This window comes from Daphnia magna, unplaced genomic scaffold (genome assembly GCF_020631705.1).
Source record: "Daphnia magna isolate NIES unplaced genomic scaffold, ASM2063170v1.1 Dm_contigs442, whole genome shotgun sequence".
Classification (NCBI taxonomy): domain Eukaryota; kingdom Metazoa; phylum Arthropoda; class Branchiopoda; order Diplostraca; family Daphniidae; genus Daphnia; species Daphnia magna.
In genome coordinates, this window is record NW_025533327.1 from 24144 (window position 1) to 37749 (window position 13606).

The 13606-nt window shown below is 38.4% G+C and overlaps 2 protein-coding genes across 2 annotated transcripts; both read right to left on the reverse strand.

Annotated features, from left to right (window-relative positions):
• Nucleotides 1–772: 772 nt before the first annotated feature.
• Nucleotides 773–1519, reverse strand: LOC123468850. The gene has a single exon (XM_045168033.1). It carries the CDS (start codon nucleotides 1517–1519, stop codon nucleotides 773–775), a length of 747 nt encoding a protein of 248 aa, XP_045023968.1.
• LOC116935397 lies at nucleotides 1520–7171 on the reverse strand. Its single transcript, XM_045168034.1, is given in 3 exon segments — nucleotides 1520–2625; nucleotides 2752–5624; nucleotides 6489–7171. Coding segments are annotated over 3 exon segments (4662 nt in total).
• Nucleotides 7172–13606: the final 6435 nt, after the last annotated feature.

Below are 13606 nucleotides of genomic sequence, written 5' to 3' on the forward strand. Positions count from 1 at the left end.
TATTCAATGTGAATACACTGTTATACCATGAGTTTTTACTTCTATATGTAAACAGCATCAAATATACTTGTATTCAATGTAAATACACTGTTATACCATGAGTTTTTACTCTTATATGTAAAAAGCATCAAATATACTTGTATTTAATGTGAATACACTGTTATACCATGAGTTTTTACTTCTATATGTAAGCAGCATCAAATATACTTGTATTCAATGTGAATACACTGTTATACCATGAGTTTTTACTTCTATATGTAAACTGCATGGAATATACTTGTATTTAATGTGAATACACTGTTATACCATGAGTTTTTACTTCTATATGTAAACTGCATGGAAAATACTTGTATTCAATGTGAATTGTAAAATACGCCCACTCTGCTGGGGAAGGTAATAATGACCATTACGGGTTGAAGAGGCAGAATTTCCAGGTTTTATTTCTTGAGAAAAGACACTCACGAAAATTACACACTTTCGACTTTCAATCCTTTTTTGACGTGAATGCCCCCTCCGCCGTCGTCTGCTTCTTTTTTCTTGCCCCCCTACCGCCTCCTGGTGACGGTTCACCACAGTCTGGGCCGGCCGTCAATGGAATTACTCGCGAGAATCTGAAATGAAGCAAAGTTTGATAACCGGGCGGGTTAGTTCAGAACGTTCAGTTTTAACGGTTGCCGCGTGGACAATTCCGTCGCTTCCGGGCAACACTTTCGTAACGCTCCCTATCAACCAATCGCCCCTTCTGCTATTCTCGTCCATGATCATGACGACGTCACCAACTCTGATCGGACGGACAGTTCTTTCCCATTTTTTCCGCTCGATGAGAGTCGGAAGGTATTCTTTCATCCAGCGTCTCCAATACTGGTCCACAATGAACTGGGCCTGCTTCCACGAATGCTTCTTCAGTATCAGGCGCTCGGTGAGGATGGGGGGTACCGAGAATAAAGTGATACGGAGTGAGCGGCTCTGGCTCTGACGGATCAGTTTGAACGTTGGTCAAAGGCCGTGAGTTCAGAAGTGAGGCTACTTCTGCGAAAACCGTGCGAAGGACTTCGTCGGTTACCGAGCGGTTTTCCAAAACGGCGCGCATGGCTCTCTTGCTGGAGCCAATCTGACGCTCCCAAATACCACCAAAATGCGGCGCATACGGTGGGGAGAATTTCCAAGTGATCCCGCGGTCGATGAATTCTGCTGCCACCCGCGTCGAATTGAGATTTTCGATCCCTTGCCTGAGCTCCTTTTCTCCTGCCGTGATATTGGTGCCGTTGTCACTGTAAATTGTTCTAGGGTGACCTCGCAGGGAGATGAAACGCCGCAACGCCATGATGAACGAATCGGCGTCCATCGTGTCCAACACTTCTAAATGCACGGCTCGGGTGGAAAGGCACGTTATCAGTAGTCCCCACCGCTTCACTGATCGTCTTCCAATCACAACTTGAAAGGGCCCGAAGCAGTCCAGTCCCACATTCGTGAAGACGCGCAAGGAGGGCACGAGACGTTCCTTTGGCAAGCTAGCCATTCATGGTGCCTGAGGCATAGCACGCAGCATCTTACATTTGGTACACTGTGCACGTGTACGCCGGATGGCCCTGCGTCCTTGTGGGAGGTAAAACTGCTCACGAACAACACCCAACGTGTGTTCCACACCAGAATGGAGCAATTGTAAATGACGGTCGCTGATGATAAGCCTTGTAAGTGGATGATCCGGTGCAATTATTATTGGGTTACGGGTACGTGCCGGCATCACTGCGTGGCCCAATCTTCCATCGACTTTCAACAGGCCGTCGTCTGGGTCGAGGTATGGCCCGACCCGCCTCAAGACGGAGTCACGAGAGATCGTTTTTCCTTTCTGAAGAGCTGCACGTTCCCGTGAGAATGCGTCCTGCTGCGACACTAGCAGACAGATGCGGAAGGCTTCGGCGATCTCGTCGGAATTCAGATCATCATTCGACGTGGAGTCGCCGCACAGCAGCAGAGCAGCTTCTCGTTTCAGAGTGTTAAGTTGAATGCTTCGGGTGATGAGTTTAGACAAAGCGGATGACAACGGGTGGCAAGAACTTATAGCAACGTGCAGCTGTTGCACATTGACCGCCTGTATTTCTTCGTTTTCTTTAGCCTTAATGCTTTGCTGATCGAATGGCGGCGGAGAGTACGACACGTTGAAAAGAACATCTGGCCCTCGAATCCAGCGGCAATTCGGCCCAAAGTCTTTCGGAACGATTCCTCGGGTACAATCGTCGGCGAGATTGTCGCTGCTGCGAATGTAGTGCCATTGATCAACCATCGAGTGCTGTAGAATCTCATTTGTCCGTTTGTTTACAAATGATGGGTGACCGGGGTGAGAGGCGCGAAGCTGATACAAAACAATTTGTGAGTCCGTATGAAACTCAACTGAGGAAAACGAAAGTCGAAGCTCCTGTTTCACGAACAACGACAGGTTGACGGCCAATACTGCCGCTTTCAACTCCAGTCGGGGAATGGTTGTCGGCTTGAGGGGTGCCAGGCGACCTTTGGCCATGACGAAGCTGACATGAATTTTATCACCGAATCGTACGCGCAGGTAGGCGACCGCTCCGAAGGCGACGGACGAAGCATCGGCAAAAATGACCAACACAAAATCGGAGCCTACGAGGGGAAAGTTGGCGGGTCGGAAGCATCGTTTTACAGAAACAAGGCGCAATTTTTCGAGGCTGGAGGTCCATTGCTTCCACTTTGACAAAATTTCGATTGACAAAGGCTAGTCCCACCCACGAACATCCGGTGTATCTTTCGCCAGTTTTTGTGTCTGTTGAAATAACAGTTTAGCGCCGGTAATGGCCGGAAGACAAATGCCGAGAGGGTCGAATGTGAGAGAAATTGCGGACAATAATTCTCGTTTTGTAGTAACCGTTGGCATTGATTTTATTCTGATGCCGTAAGAGTCCGAGTTAAGATCCCACACCATACCAAGAAGATATTCCACAGGTAGCACGTCTTTATTCAAGTCAACGGTGTTTGAAGTTCGCTGATTTTCTGGGATGGTTGCCAAGACTTGCCGGGATGACGACTCGAAGCTTGTCAGACTAAAACCGGCGGACGCGAGAGACTGCGTTACTTGCTTTTCGAAATTTATTGCTTCGCCGTTAGTTTCGAATGAGTCGCTCAAATTGTCGGAATAAAAATTGTCTTTCAATTTATCGGCGACCTGCGGATATTGTACGTTTGCGTTGACTGCATGCTGTAAAAAGAATATTGCGGCAGAGGAGGAACAAACAGCTCCAAATACCAGGGTTGCGAATTGGTAGGTTGTGATTGGTGCGTTACTGCCAAATTCGCGATAGACAAATCGTTGTAAGGACTGATGTTTTTCGGCCACACCAACTCTGTGGTAAAACGCAGTGATGTCAGCGGTGAGTGCGACGGGAAACTGACGAGCGCGGAGGAGGATGCCGACTAGCGACGGGATGAACGGCGGGCCACGCAAAAGATAATGGTTAAGCGGCACACCTCTGTAAAGCGCAGCGCAGTCGAAGACAACTCGAATTTTTTCGGGTTTGTTCGGGTTAACGACGTAGAAGTGAGGTAGATACCAAACCATACCTTCCGGCTTGTTTATGTCCGACCAGTTGACGGCGACCACGGTTCCTGACGATATAAGATTCTCGACAATGGTTACGTATTTTGCGGCGGTCTCGCGCATATGTGGCTCTAACATTCGGCGTTCCAGGCCACAGAAACGGGAAACTGCTTGTCCTCTGTTGTTTGGTATGACCGGTCTGTCTTGACGAAGCGGAAGTTCTACTTGGTAACCACATCCAATAAATTTTATCGATCGCTGTAAGATGCTCAACATCTGCTCGTCTTCGTTGGCCGCTGTATTTGTTTTCGCGGCTTTTGCCACGACGCCGAAAGTTTCAGTTAAATGGAAACGGTCAACTACTTCTGATAGAAAGGGTTCTTGTCGGACGAAACCTAAGTTCACGCTGCTTTTGTTGCTCGGTCCGGCGACTAGACACAACGGTATTTTGCCCACTACAGCCCAGCTAAAACACGTTTGCAAAGCGGTAGGGCCGGTTTCACCATCATTTGGGGCAGCAGTGTTTAGCGTTCGAAGAGCTGGTAACATGTCCATCCCCACAAGAATTTCTACTTTGGAAGAGTCTATGGCAGGTAAGTCGATGTCGGCCAAATGTTCCCATCGTTTCTTGATGCCAGGCCAGTTAATTTTGCGTTGCGAAAGATTAATGCTGGGGACAACAAACGCTTCGCGAACGTCGAACGCTTGCGATCCGTCGATCGATTTGAGTTTGAATGATACGATGTTCGAATCCATTAACACAGAGTTGTTAAACGAGCCGAAGCAAATGCTGGCTGAAGGACCTTTCAACTTAAGCAAATTCGCTAGCTTTCGCGATATGAGAGTAGCTTCGCTGCCTTGGTCAAGAATCGCGAAGGTTGTTTGAGCCGAATTGTTCATTTCCACTACGAGTTTGACAACAGCTAATAGGACTGGGCGGATATTGGCTGTTGGTGCCTTTACCATTAATATAGTATGGTTTTTACCTTGGTTCCGCGATGAGGCAGGAAACTGTCGTTCGGCTCCGTGAAGCAGCGAATGATGCGGGCCCTGGCACTCCTTGCATTTCGATTCGGTTGAGTTGCATTTCCGTCCATAGTGGCCGCGGACGAGACACTTGAAGCAGTGATTGTTGGTGGCACACAGCGATGCGCGGGCATTCACCAACATTCGTTTAAACACGTTGCACATCTCTAACCTGTGGGCCGGACTTTCTTTGCAGGCCAGGCAGTCAGAAAGGGTGGTAACGTTTGATAAGGATCCTGCGAGAACGGTCGCTCCGCGGTTATTGTAGTTGCTGCTTCCGGGTGTGTAGCTGCCCAACTGACGGTTGCTATTTGAAGGCTGAATGGGGTTTTTAACAGCGTTCATTGCGTTGGATGACGATAGCTTTCCGCCACGAAGTTCTTCAGCGCTGAGCACGCGATCGATCCATTTGTCGAAATCTTTTAAGGTGGCCATTCTGTCTAAACCATAAGCATATTTTCCCCAGTCTGTTTGTAAGTTGATCGGCAATTTGGCATGAAGTAAGTTGGCGACGGTGTTGAACATCATGACGTGGCTTTCATCTACGCTTGACACGGCGTCGCGTACTGCAGCGGCCAAATTAAAGAGTGCGTTAAAGTCCCCGTTTCTGAATGAAGGGAGCTGCTGCATATGCTGATCGTGTGCTTGTATGATAAGGTGCGGGCTTCCATATTTTTTTTCTAGCTCGGCCCAAGCCGATTGAAAAGTGTACGCACCCGTGAAAATATGAGCGACACGACGCTGGATGTCTTCCTTCAAACTTTCTTGAAGCCCCAGAAGTTTCAGCGATTCGGGCATATTTACATCTCGGATCGTTGCTCTTATACCGTGGGCGTATTTAAGCCATTTACGGGGGTCTCCATTGAATTTTTCCACGTCTAGCTTCAGCCAATGATGCGACGGGGCAAAATTAGGTTGCGTCGGTGGAGTCGAGTTAACGACAGCTGGCAGAAGCGGAAGGTTAGCCAAATCATTCATCGGGACGTTGCTTGGTAAGTTGGGTGTGGACGATAATTGCGGTGATCCAATTGCACCACCACAGCTAAGGGTGCCAACGGTTCGGAACTAACCGAACCGGAACCGAACCGTCATCGGTTCATGTCGTTATCGGAACGAAACTCGATCGGTATGATTCTTTGGCGGTTAGATCGAAGTAAAACCGTCTGGACCCGAACCGAACCAGAACCGAAGTGGGACCCCACAATATAAAAAAATCTCTATTATAAATAAGCTCAACGTTATTTAAATAATTAATTATTATTATTATAATAGTTATTAATACTTTAAATTTCACCTTAAGAGGCAAATTATACGCTATACCATTGGTCACACACGGTTTTTTTTTTGTTTTTGTCGAATTTTCTTTGGGCATCGTGAAGAATAAAAACTTTTAAAGTTCGTATCATACCCAATTCATACTCTGCTTTTGAACAGTATAATGGATTTATGTTGGATATGCAACACATTTAAGTACACCCGGTAAGAGGCTTGAACGCTTGACGTCAGGATTTACAGTCCTGCGCGTTACTAGATGATCTATGCGATTCATACCAAATGTGCGACTAGTGTTAAACTTATGAATAAATTGCGGAAAGGAGAAAAAATCGTTTTGAACATTGGCCACAAGTCGCAGCACTGTACAGGGACAAATGTCCCAAGGCGCCTGTGAGTGGGTGCACAGAGGGACATCCCGATGCCTGGCCATTACTGTAGATTGCTATGATGTAACCCCATCCCACAAAAAAATCCATCGGTACGGTGCGAAACGGAGCGCATTGTTTTTGTTTGCTCCGAAACCGCGCTTGTACCGTTCTGGGACGGTTCGGTTCGGTTCGGATCCTTGATTTTTCCATCCGCGGTACGGTTACGGTTCGGAAAACCGTCGGTTTTTGCGAACCGTTGGCACCCTTAACCACAGCTCTCGATCAAGTGATTTTCGTACTGAATTTCAAGTTCCAGGTCTTCTCGTTCCCGCGCGTTTTTGAGCTCTAGATCTTTGAGTTCACGATCCTGTTTTATTTTTGCTTGCTTCAATCGAAATTCAAGATCGATTTTGCGTTGTTTTGCTGCTGTGTGAAGGTCGAAATTTACGTGATTTAAGGTGTCGTGCTGCGTGTCGTTCGATCGATCGTCTTGGGTCGGCTGTGGTGTGCCGTTTGACTGTTGCGGCTCTGGTACGATGCCCACAGCGTCGATCTCTTGATTAGGTTGAGGAGTTGATACATTTTGACTCAGCTCACGGACCACGGTGTTGGAAATGTTCCATGCGCGTCGAGGGGCTGTTCTTCGTAAGGCGGCAGCGACTGCTTGAACACATGCGGCTTGCAGATTGTTGATGCTTTCGAAGTAGGCGGCTGCTGCGTGCAGTTCACCATCGTCAAGTTGTGCGGCGGCCACGTATCGTTCGTGAATGTGAACGAGATTACTGTGCGCCAGTTCGAGAGTTGGCATGAATGCTTCGAATTCTTCTCGCGTGGCGTTGATGTTTATTAACTCTCTTGCTTGTCGCAGAAGGTTCGTGTGTCTACGCTTGGCATTTGTTCGCATGCCGAATAGGTCGGGCGGGTCAACAACGTTTTTGTCGGCCATGCTTCGATTAAGCCGTAAGCTTGCTCGAGAGTTCGACTGGGGTTCGAGCTAAGCGTGAAAGGATGGCAACCGAATCAAATGTCCAAATCCAAATAGTTCGAATGGGAAAACGATATTATTGGGACTGTTCAGAAAGTTGTTCGGTGGTAGAGTTCTGATTCAACTTGGTCCTTATTTACGGCGTCTGTAAACGAAGGTGACTTGTTATTAGGGTAATGGTAACGAAAAGTTATTTTAAATTTACGGGACACTGTATGAATAACATACAGTATAAATACGAGTATATTTAATGCTGTTTACATATAGAAGTAGAAACTCATGGTATAACAGTGTATTCACATTGAATACAAGTATATTTGATGCTGTTTACATATAGAAGTAAAAACTCATGGTATAACAGTGTATTCACATTGAATACAAGTATATTTGATGCTGTTTACATATAGAAGTAAAAACTCATAGTATAACAGTGTGTTCACATTGAATACAAGTATATTTGATGCTGTTTACATATAGAAGTAGAAAATCATGGTATAACAGTGTATTCACATTGAATACAAGTATATTTGATGCTGTTTACATATAGAAGTAAAAACTCATGGTATAACAGTGTATTCACATTGAATACAAGTATATTTGATGCTGTTTACATATAGAAGTAAAAACTCATGGTATAACAGTGTATTCACATTGAATAAAAGTATATTCCATGCTGTTTACATATTGAAGTAAAAACTCAGGGTATAACAGTGTATTCACATTGAATACAAGTATGTTCCATGCAGTTTACATATAGAAGTAAAAATTCATGGTTTAACAGTGTATTCACATTGAATACAAGTATATTCCATGCAGTTTACATATAGAAGTAAAAACATAAAAACATTCTATATGTAAACAGCATCAAATATACTTGTATTCAATGTGAACATACTGTTATACCATGAGTTTTTACTTCTATATGTAAACAGCATCAAATATACTTGTATTCAATGTGAATACACTGTTATACCATGAGTTTCTACTTCTATATGTAAACAGCATTAAATATACTTGTATTCAATGTGAATACACTGTTATACCATGAATTTTTACTTCTATATGTAAACTGCATGGAATATACTTGTATTCAATTTGAATACACTGTTATACCATGAGTTTTTACTTCTTTATGTAAACTGCATGGAATATACTTGTATTTAATGTGAATACACTGTTATACCATGAGTTTTTACTTCTATATGTAAACAGCATCAAATATACTTGTATTCAATGTGAATACACTGTTATACCATGAGTTTCTACTTCTATATGTTAACAGCATCAAATATACTTGTATTCAATGTGAATACACTGTTATATCATGACTTTCTACTTCTATATGTAAACAGCATCAAATATACTTGTATTCAATGTGAATACACTGTTATACCATGAGTTTTTACTTCTATATGTAAACTGCATCAAATATACTTGTATTCAATGTGAATAAACTGTTATACCATGAGTTTTTACTTCTATATGTAAACTGCATGGAATATACTTGTATTCAATGTGAATACACTGTTATACCATGAGTTTTTACTTCTATATGTAAACAGCATCAAATATACTTGTATTCAATGTGAATACACTGTTATACCACGAGTTTTACTTGTTTATGTAAACAGCATCAAATATACTTGTATTCAATGTGAATACACTGTTATACCAAGAGTTTTTACTTCTATATGTAAACAGCATCAAATATACTTGTATTCAATGTGAATACACTGTTATACCATGAGTTTTTACTTCTATATGTAAACTGCATGGAATATACTTGTATTCAATGTGTATACACTGTAATACCATGAGTTTTGACTTCTATATGTAAACTGCATGGAATATACTTGTATTCAATGTGAATACACTGTTAAACCATGAATTTTTACTTCTATATGTAAACTGCATGGAACATACTTGTATTCAATGTGAATACACTGTTATACCCTGAGTTTTTACTTCAATATGTAAACAGCATGGAACATACTTGTATTCAATGTGAATACACTGTTATACCATGAGTTTCTACTTCTATATGTTAACAGCATCAAATATACTTGTATTCAATGTGAATACACTGTTATATCATGACTTTCTACTTCTATATGTAAACAGCATCAAATATACTTGTATTCAATGTGAATACACTGTTATACCATGAGTTTTTACTTCTGTATGTGAACAGCATCAAATATACTTGTATTCAATGTGAATAAACTGTTATACAATGAGTTTTTACTTCTATAGGTAAACTGCATCAAATATACTTGTATTCAATGTGAATACACTGTTATACCATGATTTTCTACTTCTATATGTAAACAGCATCAAATATACTTGTATTTAATGTGAATACACTGTTATACCATGAGTTTTTACTTGTATATGTAAACAGCATCAAATATACTTGTATTCAATGTGAATACACTGTTATACCAAGAGTTTTTACTTCTATATGTAAACAGCATCAAATATACTTGTATTCAATGTGAATACACTGTTATACCTTGAGTTTTTACTTCTATATGTAAACTGCATCAAATATACTTGTATTCAATGTGAATACACTGTTATACCATGATTTTCTACTTCTATATGTAAACAGCATCAAATATACTTGTATTTAATGTGAATACACTGTTATACCATGAGTTTTTACTTGTATATGTAAACAGCATCAAATATACTTGTATTCAATGTGAATACACTGTTATACCAAGAGTTTTTACTTCTATATGTAAACAGCATCAAATATACTTGTATTCAATGTGAATACACTGTTATACCTTGAGTTTTTACTTCTATATGTAAACTGCATGGAATATACTTGTATTCAATGTGAATACACTGTTAAACCATGAATTTTTACTTTTATATGTAAACTGCATGGAACATACTTGTATTCAATGTGAATACACTGTTATACCCTGAGTTTTTACTTCATATATGTAAACAGCATGGAATATACTTGTATTCAATGTGAATACACTGTTATACCATGAGTTTTTACTTCTATATGTAAACAGCATCAAATATACTTGTATTCAATGTGAATACACTGTTATACCATGAGTTTTTACTTCTATATGTAAACAGCATCAAATATACTTGTATTCAATGTGAATACACTGTTATACCATGATTTTCTACTTCTATATGTAAACAGCATCAAATATACTTGTATTCAATGTGAACATACTGTTATACCATGAGTTTTTACTTCTATATGTAAACAGCATCAAATATACTTGTAGTCAATGTGAATACACTGTTATACCATGAGTTTCTACTTCTATATGTAAACAGCATTAAATATACTTGTATTCAATGTGAATACACTGTTATACCATGAGTTTGTACTTCTATATGTAAACAGAATCAAATATACTTGTATTCAAATTGAATACACTGTTATACCATGAGTTTTTACTTCTATATGTGAACAGCATCAAATATACTTGTATTCAATGTGAATACACTGTTATACCATGAGTTTTTACTTCTATATGTAAACTGCATCAAATATACTTGTATTCAATGTGAATACACTGTTATACCATGAGTTTTTACTTCTATATGTAAACAGCATCAAATATACTTGTATTCAATGTGAATACACTGTTATACCATGATTTTCTAGTTCTATATGTAAACAGCATCAAATATACTTGTATTCAATGTGAACACACTGTTATACCATGAGTTTTTACTTCTATATGTAAACAGCATCAAATATACTTGTATTCAATGTGAATACACTGTTATACCATGAGTTTCTACTTCTATATATAAACAGCATTAAATATACTTGTATTCAATGTGAATACACTGTTATACCATGAATTTTTACTTCTATATGTAAACTGCATGGAATATACTTGTATTCAATTTGAATACACTGTTATACCATGAGTTTTTACTTCTTTATGTAAACTGCATGGAATATACTTGTATTCAATGTGAATACACTGTTATACCATGAGTTTTTACTTCTATATGTAAACAGCATCAAATATACTTGTATTCAATGTGAATACACTGTTATACCAAGAGTTTTTACTTCTATATGTAAACAGCATCGAATATACTTGTATTCAATGTGAATACACTGTTATACCATGATTTTCTACTTCTATATGTAAACAGCATCAAATATACTTGTATTCAATGTGAACATACTGTTATACCATGAGTTTTTCTTTCTATATGTAAACAGCATCAAATATACTTGTATTCAATGTGAATACACTGTTATACCATGAGTTTCTACTTCTATATGTAAACAGCATTAAATATACTTGTATTCAATGTGAATACACTGTTATACCATGAGTTTGTACTTCTATATGTAAACAGCATCAAATATACTTGTATTCAATGTGAATACACTGTTATACCATGAGTTTTTACTTCTATATGTGAACAGCATCAAATATACTTGTATTCAATGTGAATACACTGTTATACCATGAGTTTTTACTTCTATATGTAAACTGCATCAAATATACTTGTATTCAATGTGAATACACTGTTATACCATGAGTTTTTACTTCTATATGTAAACAGCATCAAATATACTTGTATTCAATGTGAATACATTGTTATACCATGATTTTCTACTTCTATATGTAAACAGCATCAAATATACTTGTATTCAATGTGAACACACTGTTATACCATGAGTTTTTACTTCTATATGTAAACAGCATCAAATATACTTGTATTCAATGTGAATACACTGTTATACCATGAGTTTCTACTTCTATATGTAAACAGCATTAAATATACTTGTATTCAATGTGAATACACTGTTATACCATGAATTTTTACTTCTATATGTAAACTGCATGGAATATACTTGTATTCAATTTGAATACACTGTTATACCATGAGTTTTTACTTCTTTATGTAAACTGCATGGAATATACTTGTATTCAATGTGAATACACTGTTATACCATGAGTTTTTACTTCTATATGTAAACAGCATCAAATATACTTGTATTCAATGTGAATACACTGTTATACCAAGAGTTTTTACTTCTATATGTAAACAGCATCAAATATACTTGTATTCAATGTGAATACACTGTTATACCTATGAGTTTTTACTTCTATATGTAAACTGCATCAAATATACTTGTATTCAATGTGAATACACTGTTATACCATGATTTTCTACTTCTATATGTAAACAGCATCAAATATACTTGTATTCAATGTGAATACACTGTTATACCATGAGTTTTTACTTCTATATGTAAACAGCATCAAATATACTTGTATTCAATGTGAATACACTGTTATACCATGATTTTCTACTTCTATATGTAAACAGCATCAAATATACTTGTATTCAATGTGAACATACTGTTATACCATGAGTTTTTACTTCTATATGTAAACAGCATCAAATATACTTGTAGTCAATGTGAATACACTGTTATACCATGAGTTTCTACTTCTATATGTAAACAGCATTAAATATACTTGTATTCAATGTGAATACACTGTTATACCATGAGTTTGTACTTCTATATGTAAACAGAATCAAATATACTTGTATTCAAATTGAATACACTGTTATACCATGAGTTTTTACTTCTATATGTGAACAGCATCAAATATACTTGTATTCAATGTGAATACACTGTTATACCATGAGTTTTTACTTCTATATGTAAACTGCATCAAATATACTTGTATTCAATGTGAATACACTGTTATACCATGAGTTTTTACTTCTATATGTCAACAGCATCAAATATACTTGTATTCAATGTGAATACACTGTTATACCATGATTTTTTACTTCTATATGTAAACAGCATCAAATATACTTGTATTCAATGTGAACACACTGTTATACCATGAGTTTTTACTTCTATATGTAAACAGCATCAAATATACTTGTATTCAATGTGAATACACTGTTATACCATGAGTTTCTACTTCTATATATAAACAGCATTAAATATACTTGTATTCAATGTGAATACACTGTTATACCATGAATTTTTACTTCTATATGTAAACTGCATGGAATATACTTGTATTCAATTTGAATACACTGTTATACCATGAGTTTTTACTTCTTTATGTAAACTGCATGGAATATACTTGTATTCAATGTGAATACACTGTTATACCATGAGTTTTTACTTCTATATGTAAACAGCATCAAATATACTTGTATTCAATGTGAATACACTGTTATACCAAGAGTTTTTACTTCTATATGTAAACAGCATCGAATATACTTGTATTCAATGTGAATACACTGTTATACCATGATTTTCTACTTCTATATGTAAACAGCATCAAATATACTTGTATTCAATGTGAACATACTGTTATACCATGAGTTTTTACTTCTATATGTAAACAGCAT

Coding starts and splice junctions, on each gene's coding strand:
- LOC123468850 (XM_045168033.1), bottom strand. CDS start 1,519: ATGGCTAGCTTGCCAAAGGAACGTCTCGTGCCCTCCTTGCGCGTCTTC.